General features: G+C 38.8%; 1 protein-coding gene across 20 annotated transcripts in view; it reads right to left on the reverse strand.

The window, feature by feature from the left end:
- Positions 1-27,968, reverse strand: part of LOC100353262 (phospholipid-transporting ATPase ABCA3) — a 236,330-nt gene that overhangs the window by 107,513 nt on the left and 100,849 nt on the right. For 19 of the 20 annotated variants that reach the window (XM_070064622.1, XM_070064627.1, XM_070064623.1 and 16 more), the window contains 3 exons: positions 26,040-26,186; positions 24,101-24,235; positions 4,384-4,501 (listed from right to left, as the gene is read on the reverse strand). In XM_070064622.1, the coding sequence (XP_069920723.1) occupies positions 4,384-4,501; positions 24,101-24,235; positions 26,040-26,186 (400 nt within the window). The remainder of the gene's footprint in view (positions 1-4,383; positions 4,502-24,100; positions 24,236-26,039; positions 26,187-27,968) is intronic. The other variant, XM_070064628.1, reaches the window with a different exon arrangement.

Genomic DNA, 27,968 nt, shown 5'->3' on the forward strand with positions numbered 1-27,968 from the left:
TGTGCTGTACATTGAGACTTAATGCTATAACGAGTACTCAAACAGTATATTTCACTTTGTGTTTCTATGGGGGGTGCAAACTGTTGAAATCTTTACTTAATGTATACTAAACTGATCTTCTGTAAGAAAAAAAAAGAAGAAATTATCAATTCCCAACTTGACTCTCACTGGGATTAAACATGACAATAGGTCTGATCTGATTTCATCATCATTTAAAAAATCATCTATTATTTTTCACTTTATGTTTGTGTGGGAGCAAACTGTTGAAATCTTTACTTAATGTATGCTAAACTGATCTTCTGTATATAAAGAGAATCGAAAATGAATCCTCATGTGAATGGAAGGGGAGAGGGAGTGGGAAAGGGGAGGGTTGTGGGTGGGAGGGACGTTATGGGGGGGAAGCCATTGTAATCCATAAGCCATACTTTGGAAATTTATATTCATTAAATAAAAGTTAAAAATATATATATTTTTGAAAAGTACACTTAAGAAAAAAATCTAAACTAAACTTAACTAGCCATTACATAAATTGTATAAGTTAGTAAGTAGTAAAACCATTGTTCCTCAATAGAATAGGCAAGGGCTATAAATAATAATCAAATCTCAAAATGTCAATTTTGCTCATATATATTACATTTTTTGCACTCTGTATATTAGTTACCATAAACCAGGGAAAACACACGATATATGATATTTATTATTATTTTTAACAGTTTATTTATTTGAAAGGTAGAGTTTTTATATATATGTGTGTATACACACACACACACACACACAGAAACACGGTGGGGGTGGAGAGAGAGAGAGAGAGAGACAGACAGACATCTTCCATCTGCTGGTTCATGCCCCAAATGGTCACAACAGGTGGAACTGGACAATCCGAAGCCAGGAGCCAGGAGATTCTTCTGGGTCTCCCATGTAGGTGCAGGGGTCCAAGAACTTGGGTCATCTTCTGTTGCTTTCCCAGAAGCATTAGCATGAAGCTGGATCAGAAGTGGAGCGCCCATATGGGATGCTGGAGCCATAGGCAGTGGTTTTACCAGCTACGCCACAGGGCCATCTGTGATATTTACTTGAAACAAGGCAGAGTTTTTGTACTCTGCATATGAGTTACCACAAGTCAGGGAAAACATGTGATATTTATTTATTTGAAAGGAAGAGTTACAAAGAGAGAGACAAAGAGCTTCCATTTGCTGGTTTACTCCCCAAGTGGCTACAATAGCTAGGGCTAGGCCAGGCAGAATCCAGGAGCCTGGAACTCCATTCAGGTCTCCCATGTGGGTGCAGAGGTCCAAAGTTGTTTTATCCATTTTGATGGTGGAATACTAAAGTTTCTTAATATTAATGTTCTGCTGTTTTTCTTTTTAATCCTGTCAATATCTGTTTCAACATACAGGACCTCTGGTGTTTGGTGCATATATACATATACTTATTTTTCACTTCCCATTGAATTATCTGGACTATGGCCTTCTTATTTGTTGAACTCTTTATTTAGTGGAGCCATTAAGCATTTGACTATAATAAATTAAAGTACACTATTTCTAAAAAAATATTTTTGAAGAAGTTTCAGATTCTTTTTCAGGTAATTCACAACCATCTTTTTTTAAGTGTTCATTTTATATTTCCTTCATTTTTAGGCCTTTTTTTATTGAGCAGTATATTTAAAACAGCAGAGTCCTCTCCCAGTGTCTATGGAGTGGCTTTATGCAGGAGAAATCTCTCGCCAGTCAGCCTCTCTACAGGTTCTGGAACCTCTCAAACATTTTCTGGGATGTATCTTCTCCAGGGTTATGTGCTGACCTTTATTCCAGTATAGAGGCTTATAATTATCTTAATTTCCTTAGCAGACTTGGAGCTTTTGGTTTCAGTTTCTACCATATTCCTCTGCCCATACTCTCTTGCTACCCTAGTGCCTGCCTGTGGAACTGAAGATTCTCTGATGCTCTAAAGTGTTATGGGGATCATCTTGTTTTCTGTGGACTCTAACCCAGCATCTGTACGACACCACAACGCAGGTAAGTCATAAATCAGTTTTTGGACAGGCCCCAGACTTTAGATGCAAGTTCCAGTCTTTCTGTTCTTATGGATGAATCTAGAATTGGGAGGTTTCCTCCTGATTGTACCAGGCCTTGTGTGATGGGAACCATCAAGAGAAAAATACCATGAAATTGCTACCTAGTTTAGTACAGCCTCCTGGCTAAGCATTTATCTGAGTTCTGTAGCTTCTCAAATGGTTCCTAGAGTTCCCACAAAAGTATTCTCATCTGTAGATTGTTGTTAAAATCTCTGTAGGGGAAATGAGAGTCTGAAAGTTCACTTGTCCACCATCTTGCTGATATCACATTTGCCTTCTACCATTTAAAAAAATCATTCATTTTGATGGTATTTGAGCTGGAGAGAAGGAGGAAGGAAGGGAAGGTAGAGGGACTGGAAGAGTGAGGGAGATGGAGGAACTGAGGGAAGGGAAATCTCTTCCATCCAACGGTTTACTTCCCAAATGCTTACAACAACCAGGAGTGGGCCAGGCAAAAGCCAGGCACCTGGAACTTAATCTAGATGTCCCACATGGTGGCGAGAGACCCAAGTACTTGATCCACCATCTGCTACCTCCCAGGATGTGCATCAGCAGGAAATAAATTTTACACTCAAACACAGGCACTTCAATATGGGATGTAGGCATTCCAAGAGATTTCTTAACCACTGCATCAAAAATAGCCCCATCACCAGTTTATAAGTTGCTGTTTTCTTCATTCAGCATTGTGTGCTTGCTGTCTTTGTTTTGCTTGTTTATCATTTTTTCTGCAGATAGACCAAACCATGGAATTACTTGATCTGCCATTTTGCTATAGATGGTTGTTTTTGAGCTGAATCTTGGTGTATGAATAAGATTTCAATAGGTTGAAGAGTTGATTCAGGCATTCTCAAAACGAGAAAAGGCATGAACACATGCAACTGAGGAAGTATAAATAGTGTTCTGAGATAACATGTAAAACCATGGGAAATGTTCTAAAATGCCTTATGCTTTATATCAAACCACACATATTATATATATATTATATATTATATATTATTTGCTGGTTTACTCCCCAAGTGGCTACAATAGCTAGGGCTAGGCCAGGCAGAATCCAGGAGCCTGGAACTCCATTCAGGTCTCCCATGTGGGTGCAGAGGTCCAAAGTTGTTTTATCCATTTTGATGGTGGAATACTAAAGTTTCTTAATATTAATGTTCTGCTGTTTTTCTTTTTAATCCTGTCAATATCTGTTTCAACATACAGGACCTCCGGTGTTTGGTGCATATATACATATACTTATTTTTCATATAATATATTATATAATATATATAATATGTGTGTGTATATATTACCATAAGGGTAGCAAAAATTCAAACCATAGCCTTCTGATGTTATTTATGTAGTAATACTTTTTTAATTTAAAATTTTAATTTATAAAAGGTTAATAAACTTCATATGTGTTTCATATATACAGATTTAGGAGCACAGTGATACTTCTTTCCTTTGTAGTAATACTTTTTTTTTTTTGGATTTATTCTTTTTTTTTAAACTTTTATTTAATGAATATAAATTTCCAAAGTACGACTTGTAGTAATACTTTTAAGAAGAGTTTTGACTGAGATTAGTGGGGCTTAGTTCCAATATATAAAACAGAAAGGAACATGCAATTGTTTAGTTTTGGCATCATTCTTCTTCAGAGGAGAGGCCTCAGATCCCAGGCTCAACCTTGTCTTAGCCTCTTGGAGTTGTGTTAATCTCACAGCAAACACTGAAAGCATTATACTCTGTAGTTACGAGTTCCTAGTATTCCTGATTTATTCTTACTTTCTGATGAATGCAATGTTTCTAAAGGTTATACTGTATTGTCTTTGTGAATTCTTAAATAGTTTTTTGTCCTTTCCTTCATAGTCCATCGTCTCCTCTATATCCTCAAATTCAATGTCACTTCTCCATTTCTCATTTCTAAAGCAGGACTAGATATAATTTTATTGGGTAAAGAACATTCTACACATAACATCTCCCTTTGTATGCTGTACTGTAAATTCCAAATTTCTTATCTGGATCCCTACAAAATAGTATAAAATTTAGAGTATAGATCTAATAATCAATATCATATTATTGATTCCTATAAAAATATCTGGAATGTAAGCACTTTGATTAACTAAATAAATTTATTACATAATCTGGTTATATTACATACATAGTCTGTATGTATTACAGTATCTTGGTTGTAAATACTTGGAACTGTACAAATAATTACAACTTTAGGTATCACTGAAATGACAACACATTTATCAGCAAAACTCATTGTTTTCCAGCCTAAGAAGGAAACTGGCCTTTGCTCTAGATTGAGCTGAATACATACATACCTGTCAGAATAGACAAAATTGTGGTCTTTCCTGCCCCATTATGCCCCAGAAGAATAGTGATCTGCTCCTCATACAGATTCAAAGACAAGTTGTTTACCACTACATTGTCTTCATATTCCTGTGACATAAAAGACAGACATTTTTAATCAAACTTGACATATTATTAAAGGGAAACACTCACATGTGCTTCCTTCAAAGAAACAAAACATTAAATTTGACAATAAAGGATAATGCTGTAAACTAGGAAGAATATTTTTAGATGTATTAGGTTTTTTTTTTAAGAATTTATTTATTTGAGAGGCAGAGTTATAGAGAGAGATAGGGAGAGACAGAGAGAAAGGTCATCCATCCACTGGTTCACTACCCAAAGGACCATAACAGTTTGAGCTGGGCCAATCTGAAGCCAGGAGCAAGGAACTTCTTCCAGGTCTCCCACATGGGTGCAGAGGTCCAAGCACTTGGGCCATCTTACACTGTTTTTCTAGGCCTTAGCAGAGAGCTAGATTGGAAGAGGAGCAGTTGTGACATGAACCGGTACTCATATGGGATTTGGGGACCACAGGTGAATGCTTACCTTAGTATACCATATCACCAGCCCCTAGGTTTTTATATTAATCAAAATATAGGTGGAGGCACAGTTGTATATCCATTTATGTATCAAGAGTGTATGATTTGATCCATTATAACAAGATGCAATAGCTCAGAGAAGCACTAATAACTAAAAAAGTTGATGCTTTCAGTTAGAAGCTTGGTGAATTCCAAGAACATGCCTAGAAACTCTTAATACATTTTTTTTTTTTTGGACAGGCAGAGTTAGACAGCGAGAGAGAGAGACAGAGAGAAAGGTCTTCCTTCCGTTGGTTCACCCCCCCCAAATGGCCGCTATGGCTGGTGCACTGCACCGATCCAAAGCCAGGAGCCAGGTGCTTCTTCCTGGTCTCCCATGAGGGTGCAGGGAGTACCTGGGGTGCCGGCGCTGCAGGTGGAGGATTAGCCTAGTGAGCTGTGGCACTGGCCGAAACTTAATATTCTAAGGAGTTAGACCATTAAGATCTAGCCCATGACATTTTTGTACATAAAATGAGCTAAAAATTGTTTCTATACTTTCAAAAGATTGTTTGAAAAAGAATACGTAATTGATATTGTTAAGTGGTCCAGGAAATCTGAAAACCTTATCTGATTCTTTAGAAAACAAGCTTGACTATCTCTCTAAAGGGTTTCTCGGAAACTCTCATGCAATGATGATAACAACATGGCTGAACAATAGGTAGATCCCTAGCTCTTGTATTCCCATAGAAACACTGATTTAGCCACTATCCACAAATGAGACTACCTTTGTGAGAATTTTGGATCCTAAGGGTGATACTATAGCACCCTGGTAGAGCACAAAATCTGAGGAAAACTGTACTGAAAAGATCAGATAAATGTTTTCCTTTTTTTTTTATTTGACAGGCAGAGTTATAGACAGAGAGAGAGAGAGAGAGAGAGAGAGAGAGGGAGAAAGGTCTTCCTTCTGTTGGTTCACTGTCGCTCCCCCTCTTCGTGGAGGAACGACACAGGACCCTGCGCTATTCTTTCGTCTGCTCGGCCCTCCCCGGGTTTGCTGCTGGTTCTTCCCGGGTTGGCTACTATCCCTTCCACCTCCGTGGAAGGGCAGTTCCCCCTGGCCGCATTCCCCACTTCCGCAGGGGAGCGGCACACCGCCGGCCGGTTCTCTCGGGGGCTGCACGGGTTCCCTTAGATGTTCCCCATAGATGTTCCTTGTGCATGCCGTCTCTCTCCTCCTTTATAGTCCTCCTCCGCCAATCCTAACTCGGCTGCCCACACGCCGAGTACGCTGCTCTCCTCCAATCAGGAGCAAGTCCTACAGTTCATTAGTTGAACTGGAGGCAGCTGTGCGGAAGCTGTTTACTTCTCTCCCAGCGCCATATTGTGGGAGAGCAGATGCATAGAATAAGTCTTAATTCCAGTAACTTAGTCCAGTCCGGATTGCTCCCCACAGTTCACTCCCCAAATGGCTGCCACAGCTGGGGCTGCGCCGATCCGAAGCCAGGAGCCAGGTACTTCTTCCTGGTCTCCCATGTGGGTGTAGGGGCCCAACAACTTGGGCCATCCTCCATTGCCCTGTCAGACCACAGCAGAGAGCTGGACTGGAAGAGGAGCAGCCTGGACTAGAACCCAGTGCCCATATGGGATGCTGGCACTGCAGGCAGAGGATTAACCAAGTGAGCCACGGTGCAGGCCCAGATAAATGTTTTCACTTTCCCTCAGGCTGGCACAATGCCATACCATAGATGTTCTGCTAAGCCTGAACTATTGCCAGTGGGGTAAAGACAGGACATTTGGGAGCATTACCCCAAACTCTCATTCCAAATGCCCAACATGGAACACTGGGATAATAGGCCTGGGGACACCTGGGGGCACCTGAGAACACAGAAACAGTGGGGACCCTCAGGAGCTGACATCGTGGATTTTTGAGTACAGCTCCTGCCAGTGGCCCATCCATTGACTCCATCTGACTGCACAACTTAGACAGTGGCCCCATCAATGTCAAATCAGTTGCCCCATTGAACCTAATAGTTTCACTAACTGGTCCTGCCAGACAGACAAGCACAGAGTTTCAAATGTTGCAATAGTTTGGAAGTCAATTTAACTCTAGTATAAAAGCTAAAAGAAAAATGTGTAAAGAATAACTTACACTCAAAAACCGTTAACGGTTGCATAATACAAAAATATAAACTTTGAAATTAATTTTTATTAATATAAAGAGAACAGATTTCATGTATTCACAGGTACAGTTCTTTTTTTAAAAGATTTTAAAGATTTATTTATTTGAAAGAGTTACACATAAAGAGAAGGAGAGGCAGACAGAGAGAGAGAGAGAGATTGAAAGGGAGGGAGGGAGGGAGAGGACTTTAATCATCCGCTGGTCCACTCCCCAATTGGCTGCAATGGTCGGAGCTGTGCTAATCCAAAGCCAGGAGCCAGGAGCTTCTTCTGGGTCTCCCATGTGGGTGTAGGGACCCAAGGACCTGTCCCATCTTTCATTGTTTTCCAAGGCCACAGCAGAGAGCTGCATACGAAGTGGAGCAGCCAGGACTTGAACTGGCACCCATATGACTTTACCTGCTATGCCACAGTGCCTGCCCCTCATAGGTACAGTTCTAAGAAGATAACCATATTTCTGTCCCTCCCTCTTTCCTTCCCTCAATTCCCCTCCTTCCTTCCTCTCTTTAAATCAAACACACAGTTTTCACGTGTGGCAGGAGTAAAAGTGCAAAACTATTAAATACAGTTGAAATTTTGAAAAATCAGCTTAAAACTGATTGTTATAAGATACTCAATGCTTCAGAAAAAGTTGCAGGTTTATAAAATAAACATACAAAACAGTAGCATTTAGTAGGCTAATGATAAACTCACTGAAAGAAAAACCAAGAAAGAAATACCATTCAGAATAGTCACAAAAAAACAAATTTAAGAATAAATTTAACTAGAAGTGAAAAATCTCTACAATGAAAATTATAAAATAATAATGAAAGAAATCATCAAAGGCGCGCACACACAAATAGAAATTCTTACTCATGGATTGGAAGAATCAATATCATTAAAATATCTATACTACCTAAAGCAATCTATAGCTTAAATGCAGTTCATGTCAAAATATCTATGACATTCTTCACAGAATTAGAAAAAACTATCCTAAACTTCATATAGAATCACAAAAGACCCAGAATCGTCAAAGCAATCCTGAACAGAAAAAATCAAGCTGGAGACATCACAATACCTGACTTCAAAGTATTCAATCAATTGAATTTCTACACAACTACAACAAACTATTCCAACAGGAAAATAAGGAAACAATCTAATTTACAGTAGCTCCAAAAATAATAAATACTCAGTAATACATGTAAAAAAGGAGGTGAGGGGCTGGTGCCGCGGCTCACTTGGCTAAGCCTCTGCCTGTGGCGCTGGCACCCCGGGTTCTAGTCCCGGTTGGGGTGCCGGATTCTGTCCCGGTTGCTCCTCTTCCAGTCCAGCTCTCTGCTGTGGCCAGGGAAGGCCGTGGGGGATGGCCCAAGTGCTTGGGCCCTGCACCCACATTGGAGACCAAGAAGAAGCACCTGGCTTCTGGCTTCGGATTGGCGCAACGCGCCGGCCATGGCAACCATTTGGGTGGTGAACCAACGGAAGGAAGATCTTTCTCTCTGTCTCTCTCTCACTGTCTAACTCTGCCTGTCAAAAAAAAAAAAAAAAGAGGTGAGAATTTTCTACAGTGAAAAGTCATTCATGAAGACAATTAAAGCAGACACAAATAAATGGAAAGGCACCTATGTTCATGATTTGGAAGAATACATACTGTTAAAATATCCAAATTATCCAAAGTGATCTAAATATTTACTGTAATCCTTATTAAAATCCCAAAGATATTTTTCACAGAAAGAGAAAATTATCCTAAAAGAGAAAACACAAAAGATGCTGAGAAACCAAAGTAATTTTGAGAAAAACAAAGTTGAGTTTATCATACTTTCCAATTTCCAAATATATTACAGAGCTACAGTGAACAAAACAGTTCCAGCAAGAATGTTATCAGCAAAGGCTGAACCAATAGGGCACTCGATCTTGGAAGCAAACCTCCAAAATTGTGAGTTAAATAAACCTTTCTTCTTCATCTTTTTATCTGTACACCTATGTTTATTATGGCTTAATTCACAATAGTTAAGATATGGAATCAAACCAAATGTCCATCAACTGAAGACTTGATAAAGAAATTATGGTATATGTATATATAGTGTATATATATGTGTGTGTATATATATATACACACACACACACATTGTGGAATACTACATAGCAGTAAAAAATGAAATCTTTTCATTGGCAACAAAAAAGGATACAATAAGAATCCATTATACTTAGTGAAATAAACCAGTCCAAAAAGACAAATACCATATGCTCTTCTTGATCTATGGTAACAGAGTTCCTAAAAGGTTATCTATAGAAGTAAAATTGACACTTTAAGATGATGATTTTGAAGAGACCTTGTCTCAACACTGAGAAATAGAGAACAGTGGTTTTTTTTTCCTTCATACTGTTTTTTGATCTCTTTATTAATTATAGGGTTAATCTTATGGCTATAAAGTAACGAAAAGAGTTCTTTGTAAAAATAAGAATGGAAATAGGAGCGGGAGGAAGAAAAAGGGTGAATGTGTGGGCGGGAGAGAAGTGGAGTAGAAAATATCACTATTGTACTGATTCTGTGTATAGGAAATACATGAACTTTGTATTCCTTAATTAAAATTTAGAGTAAAATAAGTACAAAAATTTAAAAAAGAATGGAATGAAAGTGAGGGATTGAGAGAAGAAGAATGGGAGAAAAATACAGATATCCTCTTAGAATTGTACCAATGAATTCATGAAATTTGTTCTTTTTATTGATAAAAATTAAAAACATATACTGGTGGCTGGCGCTGTGGCTCACTTGGCTAATCCTCTGCCGCAGCGCTGGCACCCTGGGTTCTAGTCCTGGTTGGGGCGCTGGATTCTGTCCCGGTTGCTCCTCTTCCAGTCCAGCTCTCTGCTGTGGTCCGGGAGTGCAGTGGAGGATGGCCCAAGTGCTTGGGTCCCTGCACCCGCATGGGAGACTTGGAGGAAGCACCCGGCTCCTGGCTTCAGATGGGCGCAGCACCAGCCGTAGCGGCCATTAAGGGAGTGAACCAACAGAAGGAAGACCTTTCTCTCTGTCTCTCTGTCACTGTCTATAACTCTCTCTCTCTTTCTCTCTGTCTCTCTCTCTCACTGTCTAACTCTGCCTGTCAAAAAACAAAACAAAACAAAACAAAAACATATACTGGCATCATTTATTTAGGTCTTCTTGTTATTTTTAATTTCAGTTTCATATATGTTATAAACTTCCATTTTTGAAATATAATATTTGTCAATTTTATTTTAAATTAAGAAAAATAAAACCTTGTTTTATAAATATTTCATGTTTTTCACCTTAATAAATTAACATTTTAATTCAACTTTACAATCACTTTTTGAAGTAACTGCCAACATAATGTAGGAATGTCTCAGTCTAAGGAATATAAGGAAATTATAAATGGTATGGGTAGATGGATGGATGTGGGAAAAAAGACAAAAGACTCAAAAGGGAGCAGACATTGTGTTAAGCCACTGTTTGTGATGCAGGCATTCCTTTTTGCGTGACAGGTGAAGTTCCAGCTACTTTCCTTGTGATCTTGCTCACCAGTAATGTGCCAAGAAAGTGCCAAATTATAGCTCAAGTACCTGGGTTCTGCTACCTACTTGGGAGATCCTGGCTAGGATCTACTTATTGATAACATCTGAGGAGTAAACAAGCACATCACTATCCTTTCAATCTAGTTCTATCTTAATGCAGCTAGAATGTAGTGGATGATGGGTCAAATATCTGAAATCTCACCACAATGGGGGAGTTTTAGATGGAATTCCTAACTCCTAGCTTTGGCAGGAATCTGGACAGGCTGTTGTACTGATTTGGGCGAGTGAACCACAGGGTGGAATCAAGCACTTTATCCTCTCTCTTTGTCTCTTCTCCTACATCTTTGTCCCACTGACTTTCAAATAATTAAATATTTTTTTAAATCGTGAAAGCACACTTGATTATTTGATAAAATCAGAAACACAAACATAATTAGAAATTGTAATCTAAAATAAGAAATGAAAGAGGGAATACAACCACTGAACTAATAGAGACATAAGAGAATCCTATGAATATTGAACTCCAATAACTTAAATAATGAATGTATAAGACAAATTCCTATAAACCTAACACAACTGAAACAGTTTGTAGAATAAATAAAAAATCTGCATAGATGTAGAGGTGTTGTAGTTGGTAATGAAGCTAGGGTCATTCCAGTGTGGGGCTACTTGTTTATCTATCTAGTTATGACATCCTTATCTTTGTGACTTCAAGGTAAATACTTCCCTAGGACACACTGTAAAGTAAGGAAACAATCAGGGTTGTAATGATGACAGTTGTGCAAATGGGTCAGGGAGTTACAGAACAGAAAAAGACAGGTAAAATTTATACTCATAAGGACTGTGCCCTCACGATTTCATCACTTTACAAAGGCCGAGCATTCTAACAGCATCAGAATGCTGTGGGGATAGCAACAGATGGATTTCAGGGACACATAATATTGAGTCTATAGGTCTGTTGTTTACCAGCATCTGGTAGCAGACTAACACATTTGTGAATCTTCAACTTCTAGAGCCATACACATCTTCTTAAGTATAAGGAACCCCAATATATTTAGCTTCTCAACACTGTACTGAATAAAGCTAGCAGATGCCCATGTCAGTCCTGGACACATCTAAGCAGTTTAACATGGAAGCAGACAGTCTGTCATTCTCAAGGGTAGCCTGGAGGTCCTCTGCTTGGCCTTGCTAGCAAATCACCTCTTGACAGCTTTGTGGTCCGTAGCCACACAATCCCACCTTTCCAGAGAGCATCATGAATGTGTTTACTGGGTTAATATGCTGACTGTGGCACCTGCATCCCATATGGGTACTAGTTCATGTCCTGGTTGCTCCCCTACCAATCCAGCTCTCTGCTATGGCTGAGTACCAGGAGTCAGCCACGTGGAGGAGCATTCAAGCCAGGAAGCATGGGGCAGGTGGCCATAAGGCCACGTGCCCTGGAGGTGCGGGCAACATGGCCCACAATGGCAAAAGGCCAATAAAAAGGGAAACTTTCCTCTTTATATAGTTAGTTGCCCCAGGTATTTTTTGTAACAATGAAAAGCTGAATAATATAACAATTGTATACATACACATACCCAAACTCACCAAGTTGTGTTCACTTTTTGTATACAGTTTTTTTTTTTGTATATCATTTATACCTCAATTAAGCTGGACTAAAAACTATTTCTTTAGTCTGAGATTAGAAAGCCCATGATTCTCAAGAATTCATGTAGCTGAGGGGCCAGCACTGTGGCTCGCTTGGTTAATCTTCCACCTGTGGTGCCAGCATCCCATATGGATGCCGGGTTCTAGTCCCGGTTGCTCCTCTTCTAGTCCAGCTCTCTGCTGTGGCCCGGGAGGGCAGTGGAGGATGGCCCAAATGCTAGGGCCTTTGCACCCGCATGGGAGACCAGGAGGAAGCACCTGGCTCCTGGCTTCGGATTGGTGCAGTGCGGGCTGTAGCAGCCATCTGGGGAGTGAACCAATGGAAGGAAGACCTTTCTCTCTGTCTCTCTCTCTCACTGTCTAACTCTGCCTGTCAAAAAAAAAAAAATTCATGTAGCTGAATCTAAAACCTGCCATTTACAAGGTACTTCAAAGAGTTTGTAGAAAATGAAACTAAAAGTTAAGTTTATTTTTGTTTAAAAACCTTTGAAATCATGTGTATGAAGGATCTTCAAGAAACTCATGAAAATACGTATTATAAAATGATGCATATATTTCAATAATTTTATCAAAATAAGCTCATTTTAAAATTCTATTTTTAAAGAAGATTTATTTATTTACTTGAAAGCCAGAGTTAGAGAGAGAGAGAGAGAGAGAGAGAGAGAAAGAGGAGAGGAGAAAGGAGGAGAGGAGAGGAGAGGACAGGAAAGGAGGAGGAGAGGGGGAAGGGGAGGGAGAGAGAATGAATGAATATGAATTTTCCAGTGCTAGTTCACTACCCAAATGGCTGCAATGACTGGGGCTGTGCCAGGCTTAAGCCAGGTGCCAGGAGCTTCTTCTGTTTCTCCCATGTGGGTGCAAGGTTCCAAACACTTGGGCCATTCTCTGCTGCCCTCCCAGGCTCATTAGCAGCCAGGACTCGAACCAGTGCCCATTTGGGATGCTGATGCTGCAGGCTGTGGCTTAACCCATTGCATCCCAGCCCTCTAAAATTTTTTTTTTTTTGCTTTCAAACTTTTATTTAATGAATATAAATTTCCAAAGAACAGCTTATGGATTACAATGGCTTCCCCCCCATAACGTCCCTCCCACCTGCAACCCTCACCTTTCCCACTCCCTCTCCCCTTCCATTCACATCAAGATTCATTTTCGTTTCTCTTTATCTACAGAAGATCAGTTTAGCATACATTAAGTAAAGATTTCAACAGTTTGCTCCCACACAAACATAAAGTGAAAAATAATAGATGATTTTTTAAATGATGATGAAATCAGATCAGACCTATTGTCATGTTTAATCCCAGTGAGAGTCAAGTTGGGAATTGATAATTTCTTCTTTTTTTTCTTACAGAAGATCAGTTTAGTATACATTAAATAAAGCTTTCAACAGTTTGCACCCCCCATAGAAACACAAAGTGAAATATATTGTTTGAGTACTCGTTATAGCATTAAGTCTCAATGTACAGCACATTGAGGACAGAGATCCTACATTAGGAGTAAGTGCACAGTGACTCCTGTTGTTGACTTTACAAATTGAAACTCTTGTTTATGGCCTCAGTAATCTCCCCATGCTCCAGTCATGAGTTTCCAAGGCTATGGAAGCCCCTTGAGTTCTCCGACTCTTATCTTGTTTAGACAAGGTCATAGTCAAAGTGGAGGTTCTCTCCTCCCTTCAGAGAAAGGTACCTCCTTCTTTGAAGACCTGTTCTTCCCACTGGGATCTCACTCACAGAGATCTTTCATTTAGGGTTTTTTTTTTTTTCTGCCAGAGTGCCTTGGCTTTCCATGCCTGAAATACTCTCATGGGCTTTTCAGCCAGATCAGAATGCCTTTAGGGCTGATTCTGAGGCCAGAGTGCTGTTTAGGACATCTGCCATTCTATGAGTCTGCTGAGTATCTCGCTTCCCATGTTGGATCACTCTCCCCTTTATTTATTCTATCGGTTAGTGTTAGCAGGTACTAGACTTGTTTATGTGCTCCCTTTGACTCTTAGTCCTTCCATTATGATCAATTGTGAACTGAAATTGATCACTTGGACTAGTGAGATGGCATTGGTACATGCCACCTTGATGGGATTGAATTGGAGTCCCCTGGTATGTTTCTAACTCTACCATTTGGGGCAAGTCAGCCTGAGCATGTCCCAAATTGTACATCTCTTCCCTCTCTTATTCCCACTCTTATGTTTAACAGGGGTCACATTTCAGTTAAATTTCAACACTTAAGAATAACTGTGTATTAATTACAGAATTAAACCAGTCATATTAAGTAGAGCAGACAAAAAAAACTACTAAGAGGGACAATGTATTAAGTTGTTCATTAACAGTCAGGGCTATGCTGATCAAGTCACCGTTTCTCATAGTGTCCATTTCACTTCAACAGGTTTCCTTTTTGGTGTTCAGTCAGTTGTCACCAATCAGGGAGAACGTATGGTATTTGTCCCTTTGGGACTGGCTTATTTCACTCAGCATGATGTGTTCCAGATGCCTCCATTTTGTTGCAAATGACTGGATTTCGTTGTTTCTTATTGCGGTATAGTATTCTAAAGAGTACATATCCCATAATTTCTTTATCCAGTCTACCGTTGATGGGCATTTAGGTTGGTTCCAGGTTTTGGCTATTGTGAATTGTGCTGCAATAAACATTAGGGTGCAGACCGCTTTTTTGTTTGCCAATTTAAATTCCTTTGGGTAAATCCCAAGGAGTGGGATGACTGGGTCGAACGGTAGGGTTACATTCAGGTTTCTGAGGAATCTCCAGATTGACTTCCATAGTGGCTTGACCAGTTTGCATTCCCACCAACAGTGGGTTAGTGTCCCTTTTCCCCCACATCCTCTCCAGCATCTATTGTTGGTAGATTTCTGAATGTGAGCCATTCTAACCGGGGTGAGGTGAAACCTCATTGTGGTTTTGATTTGCATTTCCCTGATTGCTAGTGACCTTGAACAATTTTTCATGTGCCTGTTGGCCCTTTGGATTTTCTCTTTTGAAAAATGTCTATTGAGGTCCTTGGCCCATCTCTTAAGTGGGTTGTTTGTTTTGTTTTTGTGGAGTTTCTTGATCTCTTTGTAGATTCTGGTTATTAACCCTTTATCTGTTGCATAGTTTGCAAATATTTTTTCCCATTCTGTCGGTTGTCTCTTCACTCTCCTGTTTCTTTTGCAGTACAGAAACTTCTCAATTTGATGCTATCCCAAATGTTAATTTTGGTTTTGACTGCCTGTGCTTCTGGGGTATTTTCCAAGAAGTCTTTGCTGGTACCTATATCTTGCAGGATTTTTCCAGTGCTCTCTAGTAATTTGATGGTATTGGGTCGTAATTTAAGTCTTTAATCCATGTTGAGTGAATTTTTGTGTAGGGTGAAAGGTAGGGGTCTTGCTTCATGATTCTGCACGTGAAAATCCAGTTTTCCCAGCACCACTTATTGAATAGACTGTCCTTACTCCAGGGATTGGTTTTGTATCCTTGATCAAATATGAGTTGGCTGTAGATGTTTGGATTGATTTCTGGTGTTTCAATTCTGTTCCATTGGTCTATCCATCTGTTTCTGTACTAGTACCACGCTGTTTTGACTACAACTGCCCTGTAGTATGTCCTGAAATCTGGTATTGTGATGCCTCCTGCTTTGTTTTTGTTGTACAAGATTGCTTTAGCTATTCGAGGTCTCCTATGCCTCCATATGAATTTCAGCATCATTTTTTCTAGATCTGAGAAGAATGTCTTTGGTATCTTGATTGGGATTGCATTGAATCTGTAAATTGCTTTTGGGAGAATGGACATTTTGATGATGTTGATTCTTCCAATCCATGAGCATGGAAGATTTTTCCATTTTTTGGTATCCTCTTCTATTTCTTTCTTTAAGGTTTTGTAATTCTCATCGTAGAGATCTTGAACGTCCTTGGTTAAGTTTATTCCAAGGCATTTGATTGTTTTTGTAGCTATTGTGAATGGGATTGATCTTAGAAGTTCTCTCTCAGCCATGGCATTGCTTGTGTATACAAAGGCTGTTGATTTTTGTGCATTGATTTTATATCCTGCAACTTTGCCAAACTCCTCTATGAGTTCCAATAGTCTCTTAGTAGAGTTCTTTGGATCCCCTAAGTAAAGAATCATATCGTCTGCAAAGAGGGATAGTTTGAGTTCTTCCTTCCCAATTTGTATCCCTTTAATTTCTTTTTCGTGCATAATAGCTCTGGCTAAAACTTCCAGAACTATGTTAAATAGAAGTGGTGAGAGTGGGCATCCCTGTCTGGTGCCAGATCTCCGTGGAAATGCTTCCAACTTTTCCACATTCAATAGGATGCTGACTGTGGGCTTTTCATAAATTGCTTTGATTGTATTGAGGAATGTTCCTTCCATACCCAGTTTGCTTAGAGTTTTCATCATGAGAGGGTGTTGAATCTTATCGAATGCTTTCTCTGCATCTATTGAGATAATCATATGGTTTTTCTTCTGCAGTCTGTTAATGTGGTGAATCACATTGATTGATTTGCGAATGTTGAATCATCCCTGCATAACAGGGATAAATCCCACTTGGTCTGGGTGGATGATTTTCCTGATGTGTTGTTGTATTCTATTGGCGAGAATTTTATTGAGGATTTTTGCATCTATGTTCATCAGGGATATTGGTCTGTAATTTTCTTTCAGTGCTGCATCTTTCTCTGGCTTAGGGATTAAGGTGATGCTGGCTTCATAGAAAGAATTTGGGAGGATTCCATCTTTTTCGATTGTTCTGAATAGTTTGAGAAGAAATGGAATCACTTCTTCTTTAAATGTCTGGTATAATTCAGCAGTGAATCCATCTGGTCCTAGGCTTTTCTTTGTTGGGAGGGCCTTTATTACTGTTTCAATTTCTGTTTCAGTTATGGGTCTATTTAGGTTTTCTATGTCTTCATGGTTCAATTTAGGTAGATTGCATGTGTCCAGGAATCTATCCATTTCTGATAGATTTTCTTGTTTGCTGGCATACAAGTCCTTGTAGTAATTTCTGATGATTCTTTTTTATTTCTGTGGTGTCTGTTGTTATGTTTCCTTTTTCATCTTAGATTTTATTGATTTGGGTCTTTTCTTTTTTTAGTTAGTTGGGCCAATGGGGTGTCAATTTTGTTTATTTTTCAAAAAACCAGCTCTTCGCTTGGCTGATTTTTTGTAATTTTTTTTTGGATTCAATCCTGTTAATTTCTTTTCTGATTTTAATTATTTCTCTTCTTCTACTAGATTTGGGTCTGGTTTGCTGCAGATTTTCTAGATCCTTGAGATGCGCTGAAAGCTCATTTATTTGGTGCCTTTCCAATTTCTTGATATAGGCCCCTATTGCTATAAACTTCCCTCTCAATTCTGCTTTTGCCATATCCCATAAGTTTTGATATGTTGTGTTGTTATCCTCATTTACTTCCAGAAAGTTTCTGATTTCTCTTTTGATTTCTTGAATGACCCAGTGTTCATTCAGGAGCATGTTGTTCAGTCTCCATGTGTTTGCATACTTTCTGGGGTTTCCTGAGTTGCTAATTTCCAGCTTCATTCCGCTGTGGTCTGAGAAGCTGCATGGTATGATTCTAATTCTTTTAAATTTGCTGAGACTTGCTTTATGACCTAGTATGTGATCAATCCTAGAGAAGGTTCCATGTACTGCTGAGAAGAATGTAAAGTCTTTAGATGTAGGATTGAAAGTTCTGTAGATATCTGTTAGATCCATTTGGGCAATAGTGTCAATTAAATCTGCTGTTTCCTTGTTGATCTTCTGTCTGGATGATCTATCTATTTCTGAGAGTGGAGTATTGAAGTCCCCCAGTACTATTGTATTGGAATCTAAGTCTCCCTTTAAGTCCCTTAACATATCTTTTAAATAGACCGGTGCCCTGTAATTAGGTGCATATACATTTATAATAGTTACATCTTCCTGTTGAATTGAACCCTTAATCATTATATAGTGCCCCTCTTTGTCTCTCTTAACAGTTTTTGTATTAAAGTTTATTTTGTCTGATATTAATATGGCTACACCTGCTTTTTTTTGGTTTCTGTTGGCATGGAATATCTTTTTTCAACCTTTCACTTTCAGTCTGCATGCATCTTTGTTAGAGAGATGTGTTTCTTGTAGGCAACAAATAGTTGGGTGTTGTTCCTTAAGCCAGTCAGCCAGTCTGTGTCTTTTAACTGGACAGTTCAGGCCATTCACGTTTAATGTGACTATTGATACATAGTGACTTTGCCCTGCCATTTTCCCGGAGATATTTTCTAGTATATGCTTTGAGCTTCCCATGCTCTTTTACTAGTAGGTGTTCTTCCTTTCCCTTCTTTCATATTGATGGCCGTGTTTCTGTTTTTCTGAGTATAGCACATCTTTAAGTATCTTTTGCAAGGCCGGACGAGTGGCCACAAAGTCTTTCAATTTCTGTTTGCTATGAAAGGTCTTTATTTCACCTTCATTCACAAATGAGAACTTAGCAGGATATAATATTCTGGGCTGGCAATTTTTCTCTCTTAGCACCTGTGCTATGTCTCGCCATTCCCTCCTAGCCTGTAGTGTTTCTGATGAGAAGTCAGCTGTGGGTCTGATTGGAGATCCTCTGAGAGTAATCTGACGTTTCTCTCTTGCACATTTTAGGATCTTTTCTTTATGTTTCACTGTGGTGAGTTTGATTACAACGTGTCGTGGTGAGGATCTCTTTTGGTCATGTTTATTGGGGGTTCTATGAGCTTCCTGTACTAGGATGTCTCTGTCCTTCTCCAGACCCGGAAAGTTCTCTGCTAGTATCTCACTAAAAAGGCCTTCTAATCCTTTCTCCCTCTCCATGCCTTCAGGAACTCCTATTACCCGAATGTTGGGTTTTTTAATAGTATCCTGTAGATTCCCAACAATATTTTTTAGATTTCTAATTTCCTCTTCTTTTCTTTGGTTTGACTGTATATTTTCCTGTTCTCTGTCTTCTAAGTCCGATATTCTCTCTTCTGCTTCACCCATTCTGTTTTTAAGGCTCTCTAATGTGTTTGTCATTTGATCTATTGAGATCTTCATTTCATTTTGATTTCACTATCACACTTTCCTGCTCTACTAGTTTCTGCGTTTCATTTTGATTCTTCTTTAAAATTTCATTTTCACGAGAGAGATTTTCAATCCTGTCCAATAAGGATTTCTGTAGTTCAAGGATTTGCTTTTGAAAACTTCTAAATGTTCTTATCATAAATTTTTTGAAATCCGTACCTTGCATTTCTTCTATCTCATCATCTTCATAATCTTGGCTTGGGGTGTTTTGTTTATTTGGAGGCATCATAATGTCATCGTTGATCTTGTTCCCTCGATTTCTGTGTTTATTGCTTGGCATGGTTAATTCTGTTTCCCTCACTGTGAGGTTTTTTTTTTTATTTATTTATTTTTATTATACTATGCCCGTGTTAAGTGGACTGCCTGCTGTTGGAGGAGCCTTGGAGGCTTGAGATGGGTGTGGCCTGAGAGCTCTGCTTGGTTCTTGAGGGTTACAGGTGTGCAAAGGTGACACCCTCAGGTTATGCATGGTAAATCTCTCTTCATTTATTTATTATTTTATTTTATTTTATTTTATTTTATTTTATTTTATTTTTTGTTCAGGAGGTAAGTAATACTGCAAGGCTGAGCAGAATGGATGGCATTTAGCTTCCGCTGGCTTCTAACCAAAGAGTCTGTGCAGGCTGGGTTTCTCCTGCGGACTCCCACTGGGTTGCCTAGGCTACTGAATTGTAGCCTTAACTCTCCCCTTTTATTATGTATATCCCAGCTCTTTGTGTCTTGCTCGCCTTTGCAAGGATGGAGGAGAGTGGAACTTGTCTGTACCAGTATGCCCCCACCTATTTATTTATTTATTTATTTTTCTTTCTCTCCTGTAGTCAGTCTGTTGGACTTTCCCGCTTCAAAACCTGCGTCCCTCTAAAATTGTGTCCGCTGTTTCCCTGCCAATGTTTACGGTTACTGAGCTCACCTCCGCTTCCAGCGCCGATGTGTGGACTCGGAGCCCTGGGCGTCCCTCCTCTCCCCGCTGGTGTCTTTGTCACATAGCTTTTTCTACAAGTTTTTGAAGTCCCCTAAAATGTCTGCAAGTACCTCTCATTGGAAAGAGCTAACCAGAAGGCAAAAAGGAAAGGAATTCCAGGGAATGCAGTCCTTAGATTCTTTTTTGTCAAAGTTGCAAAAACCTTAGAAAGAGATAGTAATGTTGCCAAATTCACAAGAAACAATGTAGGAGTATGTCTACAAACTTTTCCTTGGCTTGTCTTCTTAAGAGTGACACTATAGGCATTTTGGACTAAACAGTTCTTTGTTGTGGAGGACTCTCCTGTGTATATCCGGTGTAGGATATTTTGTGACATCTCTGGTGTTTACCCATAAGACTTCAGGAGCACTCCTCTCTCCATCTTCCCTGTCCTCTAGTAGTGACAATGATAATGATTCCAGATATTGTCAAATAGACTCTGGAGGACCAGAATCACACCCAGTTGAAAATCAATGTCCTAGATGATCTAATTTCCTCCAATATAAACTCCATTATGTAACTTACAGCTACTGATAATATTACAATTTACTTCAGTCACCATCTCTCCCCAAGCTATAGCTTTGTACTTCTAATACCCACCAGAAGCTCATGTTTAGATATCTATAAAGAACTCAAGTTCAACATATCTAAAACTCTGAAATATAACTATATTCATCTATAATGTATTTAAACTTATCATTATCCTCTAAAAATATATTCCTCAACTATACTTCCTAACTCAGTGCATGGCTTGAAAATTTACCCAAATGTACAAATCAGAAATCTGAGTATAAACCTACAGTTCTTCACTGCTATTAACTACTAAGTGCATTAAGTCATCAAGTCCAATTCATTAACATGGATCAAGAATGATCAATCATTTGTTCAACAACTATGAGTGGCTGGTGCTATGGCGCAGCTGGTAAAGCCACATACAACCACCGAACTAATAGAGACATATAGTTCTTCACTGCTATTAACTACTGAGTGCATTAAGTCACCAAGTTCAAATCATTAACGTGAATCAAGAATGATCATTCATCTGTTCAACAACTATGAGGGGCCGGCGCTGTGGTGTAGCACATAAAGCTGCAGTCTGCAGTGCTGGTGTCCCATACAGGCGCCAATTCGAGTCCCAGCTGCTCCTCTTCCAATCCAGCTCTCTGCTATAACCTGGGAAATCAGTGGAAGATGGCCTGAGTCCTTCAGCCTCTGCACCCACATGGGAGACCCGGAGGAAGCTTCTGGCTCCTGGCTTTGGATCAGCGCAGCTCTAGCCATTGCGGCCTACTGGGGAGTGAATCAGTGGATGGAAGACTTCTCTCTCTCTGCATCTCTTTCTCTCTGTGTAACTCTTTTAAATCAATCAATCAATCAATCTTTTAAAAAAAACCAGCTATGAGTATTTACTGAATACTCACTATGTGTCAGACATTTTACTGTTTTGTAGTATTATATCTAATAATAAGTCACACAAAGTCTGCTTTAATGATGCTTTTGTAAAGGAAGATAGCACAAAAGGTAAAGGTCCATAAGATAATTATGAACTATGATCAACAATAATAATAAAACAAAGGGCCTGAAAAATGGGACATATGATGATATTACATGTTTAACAGTTTATAGACACCAGGTAACAGAAGATAGTGATTCCAGACAGACGGAAGACAAATAAGGTAAGTCCCATAATTTCCCCAGCTTCGTACTTTAACAGAATTTCGAACCATGGCCCAGAAAGGACTGACTCAAGTAGTCTATCAGGTTATGTGAGTTGAAAGGCAAAGCTGAGATTCCACTAAAGGCCAAGGGAACCAGAGTTTATGGGATGGAACAATGCAGAGGAGACAACTAGACACAGAAAGAACTTTGGAGATCTACAGTGGATCCCTTTGAATGTTAACACACAACTGATCAATAAATGCTAATTAGGAAACTATCTGAATTTGGAGAAAGAATCATTTAAAAATTAGGGGGTACAGTCTTTGGCATTCACCTGAGGTCAGAAAAGGTGTTTGTTCCCAATAGCCAGACTGGAAAATTTCAAGATTAACAGGGCATTGGGTAGATTATCAAACAAACAAACAAAAAAAAGGGTTTGCCTCAGTATGAGGAATAATTAACTGCAGATTAAGCAAAGTAGACATCAAAAACTCAAATTGTTCCCAGATAATTTAATCACTTTCAAAAACAAATATCAGGCATCAACATTGTAGCACAGTGGGTTAGGCTGCCACCTGCGACACTGGCATTCCATACAGCAGGAGCAGTTCAAGTTCTTGGATGCTCCACTTTTGATTCAGCTCCCTGTTAACATGCCTGGGAAAGCAGTGGATGGTGGCCCAAGTGCCTGGGCTCCTGCCACCCACGTGGGAGACTGTGCTCCTGGATTTTGTGGCCATTTAGGGAATTAACCAGTGGATAGAAGATCTCTCTCTATTACTCTGCCTTTCAAATAGTATGTCTTAAAAACAAAACAAATGCAATCAAAAATATTTAATGAAATACAGAAATATCCAATCGCTCCTCCCCAAATACATAGACTCAAGAAACTTAAATAGACCCAAAGGACAAGAAAAAACTAGCCTTAAGGAAAACCATAATAAAATTGCATAAAACCAGTGAAAAATGTCTTGAAAGCAACTGCCAGAAAAATGAATCCTACACATAGGAAAAACAGTTAAGAATGAAAGCAAATTTTTCATAGAAACCAATGCATGTACAAAGACAGTACAGAAGTATCTTTAACATAAAATTCTATACCCAATAAAAATATATTGTAAAACGAAAATGAAATAACCATTTCAGGCATAGAGAAACTGAGAGATCAGTTGGCTTATCTTCTCAATTAAACCCAAAGGTTACTATTACACTATCAAGTTTATTTTCTTCATGTAAATTACACAAATATCATTTGTTGTTAAGTCCATCAGAGAATAGTCAAACTAATGCATAACAGAGAGAGCAAGTAAGACTGTATTTGTTAACATTTATCTATGAGTATGAGGGACCTTTAAAAAGTTCATGGAAAGTGACGTTAATAGATTATTTGGTGCAAAAATTTTTTAACAATGCATAGTTTTGTTGTAATATGCATTTTTACAAACTTTTTGAAGACGCCTTAGTATGAATATATTTTTTTTCTATTTTTTTTAGTATGAATATATTTCAAAAGTTTTTTGAGGGCTGACACTGTAGCATGGTAGGCTAAGCCTCCACCCTGTGGTGCCAGCATCCCATGTGGGTGCTGGTTCGTGTCACAGTTGCTCCTCTTCTGATCCAGCTCTCTGCTTATGGCCTTAGAAAACAGCTGAAGATAGCCCAAGTGCCTGGGCCCCTGCACCCACATGGGAGACCCATAAGAACCCCCTGGTTCCTGCCTTTGGATTGCCCAGCTCCAGCCATTGCAGCCATTTGGGGAGTGAACCAGTGGATGGAAGACCTTTTTCTCTGTCCCTCTCTTTGTAACCCTGCCTTCAAATAAATAAATAAAAATTTTTAAAAACATTTTTTGGCTTCAAAAATACATGTATTTTTTTTAACTTTTATTTAATGAATATAAATTTCCAAAGTACAGAATATTGATTACAATGGCTTCCCCAAAAATACATGTATCTTTTAATTAAATTTTCCTCAAACTTTTTGAAGTATCTTTGTATTTATATGTTCCATTAATCACAATGCCAATCAAATTATGCCTCTTAATAATAGAACTATATTATGAATCCTCATTAAGCATCTTATTTGTTTTCTTGGAATGGCCTGATATGAACATTTCCATTGCACATGGACAAACAAGTTTCTGTGAGGAAAAGACATATTTGAAATAATACCTTGTGCAAATGTTTGATCTGGATACCTGCTACCAAGTGAATAGGTTCATCCTCAAAATAGGTGCTTTGAATTCCCTCAGGGCCATTACTTTCTTTTTTCCTTCTAATTCTTGGTTTTCCAAACCAGTATGAATGCTAGAAAAACAGCAAATGCAATAACCAAAATGAGTATTAAAAAATGAAGCACTCTATTTGAACAGCTCTATAAAAATCAGAGACTAAATCAGTGATTGATAGCCTCCCTACAAAGAAAATTTCAGGACCAGATGGATCCACTGGTGATTATATCAAATATTGAAACAAGTATTAACAATAATTCTCACCAACTCTTCTAAAAACATAGAAGGAAATATTTCTTAACTATTCTATGAGATGAGGATTATCCTGACACCAAAGCCAGAAGAAGATAATATGAGGAAATACAGAAAAGGATTTATAAAATCCCTTATAAATATAGATGCAAAATCTTCAGGAAAACACTGCTGACCGTATGGGAGAACCAAACTGACTTCCCAGCTCCTCACTTGTGCCTGTTCCAGTCCTGGCTGGTACATGCATCTGGGGAATAAATCAGGGAATGAAAGAGCTCTGACTCTGTCTTTCTTTCAAATAAAATGAAAAAGAATTTTGAAGACATTGTGTAGTTTAAAAAAATAAAGTCAAACCAGGAACAAGACAAAGATGCTTGCTTTCACCCCTGCCATTCACTTCTGTTCTGGAAATTTTTAGCAAGATAAATGAGACAAGATAAAGAAATAAAAGGCTTCCAAAGTGGAATGGAAAAGGTGAACCTATCTCTAAAGATGGCATGACCCTCATAAAGAATTTGAAGAATCCCCCCCTCCATATACCTATGCATAACTGGTTCCAACAAATTCAGCAAAGTTGCAACATGCAAGAGCAATACGTAAAAACCAGTTGTGTTTCTACATATCGGGAATATACAACCTGAAAGAAAATTAGTAATAGCATCCAAAAAGAATAAATATTTATGAACAAAGTTAACAAAGGAGGCTCCAATGTTGGGGTACAGGGGGTAAAAGCCACTGCTTGCATCCCATACTGGAATGCTACTTCGATTCCTGATCTGCTTCTGATCCAGCTCCCTGCTAATGCAACTAGGAAAGCAGCAGATGATGGTCCAAGTATTTGAACCCCTGACATCCATGTGGGAGACCTGGATATAGTTCTGGGCTCCTGGCTTCACCTTGGTCCAGCCCCAATTGTTGTGACCATTTGGGGGAGTGACTAGCAGATGGGACATCTGTCATTATGCTTTTCAAATAAATAAATAAGCAAGTAAGTAAATCTAAAAAAAGTTACAGAGATAAAAGACTCAAAAGCTGAAAACTATTAAAACTATGCTGAATGAATCTGAAGAAGATCCACATAAATAATAAGTTCATGAACTGAAAGACTTAATATTTTTAGGGTGGCAAAATGACTGAAATCAATCAACAGATTCAGTGCAGTTCCTATCAAAATTCTATGGGCCATGCTTTGCAGAAACAGAAAAGCTCATATGCATTTCTTTCATATGCAATGGCAACTTCGCAGCCAAAATGATCTTGGAAAAATAAAAACAATGTTGAATGACTAATACTTTCAGATTTTAAAACTTACTGCACAACTGTTGAAATCTTTACTTAATGTATACTAAACTGATCTTCTGTATATATAGAAAATTGAAAATGAATCTTGATATGAATGGAAGGGGAGAGAGAGCAGGAAAGGGGAGGGTTGCGGGTGGGAGGGAAGTCATTGGGGGGGAGGTGGGGGAAGCCAATGTAGTCCATAAGCTGTACTTTGGAAATCTATATTCATTAAATAAAAGTTAAAAAAAAACTTACTGTACAGCTACAATACATAAAACAGTGCCATACTGATGTAAGGATAGATATACAAGTTAATGGAATAAAATCAGGGTGAATAAACAAACCCATTTAATTATGGCCAGTGGATTTTCCTCAAGGGTGTCAAGAGCATTCAATGGAGGAATGAATATTCTCTTCAAAAAGTGATGCTGGGACAACAGGATATCCACATGCAAAAGAATGAACTTGTACTCCCATCTCATACCATGTAACTAAAAAGTTAACATAAAATGGATCAATGATATATTTCACAAGGATCTTTAAATATGACACCAGATTTATAAGTAAAAAAATAAAAATATATATAATTTCACCAAAATTAAAAACTTTTGAGCATGACAGGACACTATTAAGAGTAAAAGGACATTCCATGCCGGCGCCGTGCCTCACTAGGCTAATCCTCCGCCTGCAACACCGGTACCCCAGGTTCTAGTCCCGGTTGGGGTGTTGGATTCTGTCCCGGTTGCTCCTCTTCCTGTCCAGCTCTCTGCTGTGGCCCAGGAGTGCAGTGGAGGATGGCCCAGGTGCTTGGGCCCTGCACCCGCATAGGAGACCAGGAGGAAGAACCTGGCTTCTGGCTTCGGATCGGCTCAGCGTGCCAGCCGCAATTCACTGGCTGCAGTGGCCACTTGGGGAGTGAACCAACGGAAAAAGGAAGACCTTTCTCTTTGTCTCTCTCTCTCACTATCTAACTCTGCCTGTCAAAAAAAAAAAAAAAAAAAAAGACATTCCAAAGAATGGAAGAGAATATTTGTAAGTCTGATAAGGGCCAAGTATGTAGGATATATAAAAAACAAATACTAATTAAAAATGAATATAGACTTGAATAGACATTTCTCTAATCAAGATATAAAAAGATTTCAACACGATTTCATCATAGACATGTAAAGAAAAATCATAATTAGACAACATTTTATTCTCATGAGGATGGCTATAAAACAAACAAAAAATGAAAACAAGAAGTATTAGTGACTATGTAAAGAAAATGGAACCTTGGTAATTGCTTATGAGAATGTAAAAAGGTGTAGCCAATGTGAAAAACAGTTTGTGCTTCAAAATACTAAATATGAAATTGTTACATGAACTAGCAGTTTCATTCCTGGTTGTCATATCCAAAATAATTTAAAGCAGATATTCAAAGACTTGTACATTATTGCAGCAGCACCACTCATAGTAAACAAAAGGTAGAAGCATGAATCCACCAATGAATCAAGGGTAAAGAATTGCTCTGTATCCATATAACGGAATGTCATTCAGTTACTACTGAGGCATAGTACAACATGGGTAAACCTCAAAATCATCATGCTATGTGAAATAAGCAGATATGGTTATATTGATATGAAATACCCACAATATTTAATTAGTAGTTCCCAGGGTTTTGGAATAGAAAAATGAGGAATGACTTCTTCAGGGACCAGGGTTTTTTCTTACAGGTAATGGTTTCATTTTAAAAAAAATATTGATTTATTTGAAAGGCAGAGTTACATAGAGACAGAGCTGTATCTGCTGACTCATTCCCTCAATGGCTGCAAGAACTGAGGCTGGGACTGGCTGAAACCAGGAGCCAGGAGCTTCATCCTGATCTCCCATGTGTTGGCAAGGGCTTAAGCACTTGGGCCACCTTCTGCTATTTTCCTAGGTCCATTAGCAGGGAGTTAGATCAGAAATGGAGCAGCTGGAACATAAACCAGTGCCTATATGGGGGTACTGGCACTGCAGGCGGTGGACCTAATCCACTATGCCACAATGCTGGCCCCAGGGGTTGGGGTTTTCTTTTTGGGTGATGAAAATATTTTAGAACAAGATGGAGACATTGTTTCACATTGTGAATACACTAAATGCCACTGACTTTGTTTACTTTAAATGGCTAATTTTATGTTACGTGAATTTTCTCAAAATTTATTTAAAAATTTTATTTATTTATTTATTTAAGAGAGAGAGAGAGACAGAGAGAGACAGAGACAGAGAGAGATCTCCCATCCATTGTGTCACTC

This window comes from Oryctolagus cuniculus, chromosome 19 (genome assembly GCF_964237555.1).
Source record: "Oryctolagus cuniculus chromosome 19, mOryCun1.1, whole genome shotgun sequence".
In the NCBI taxonomy this organism is placed as follows: domain Eukaryota; kingdom Metazoa; phylum Chordata; class Mammalia; order Lagomorpha; family Leporidae; genus Oryctolagus; species Oryctolagus cuniculus.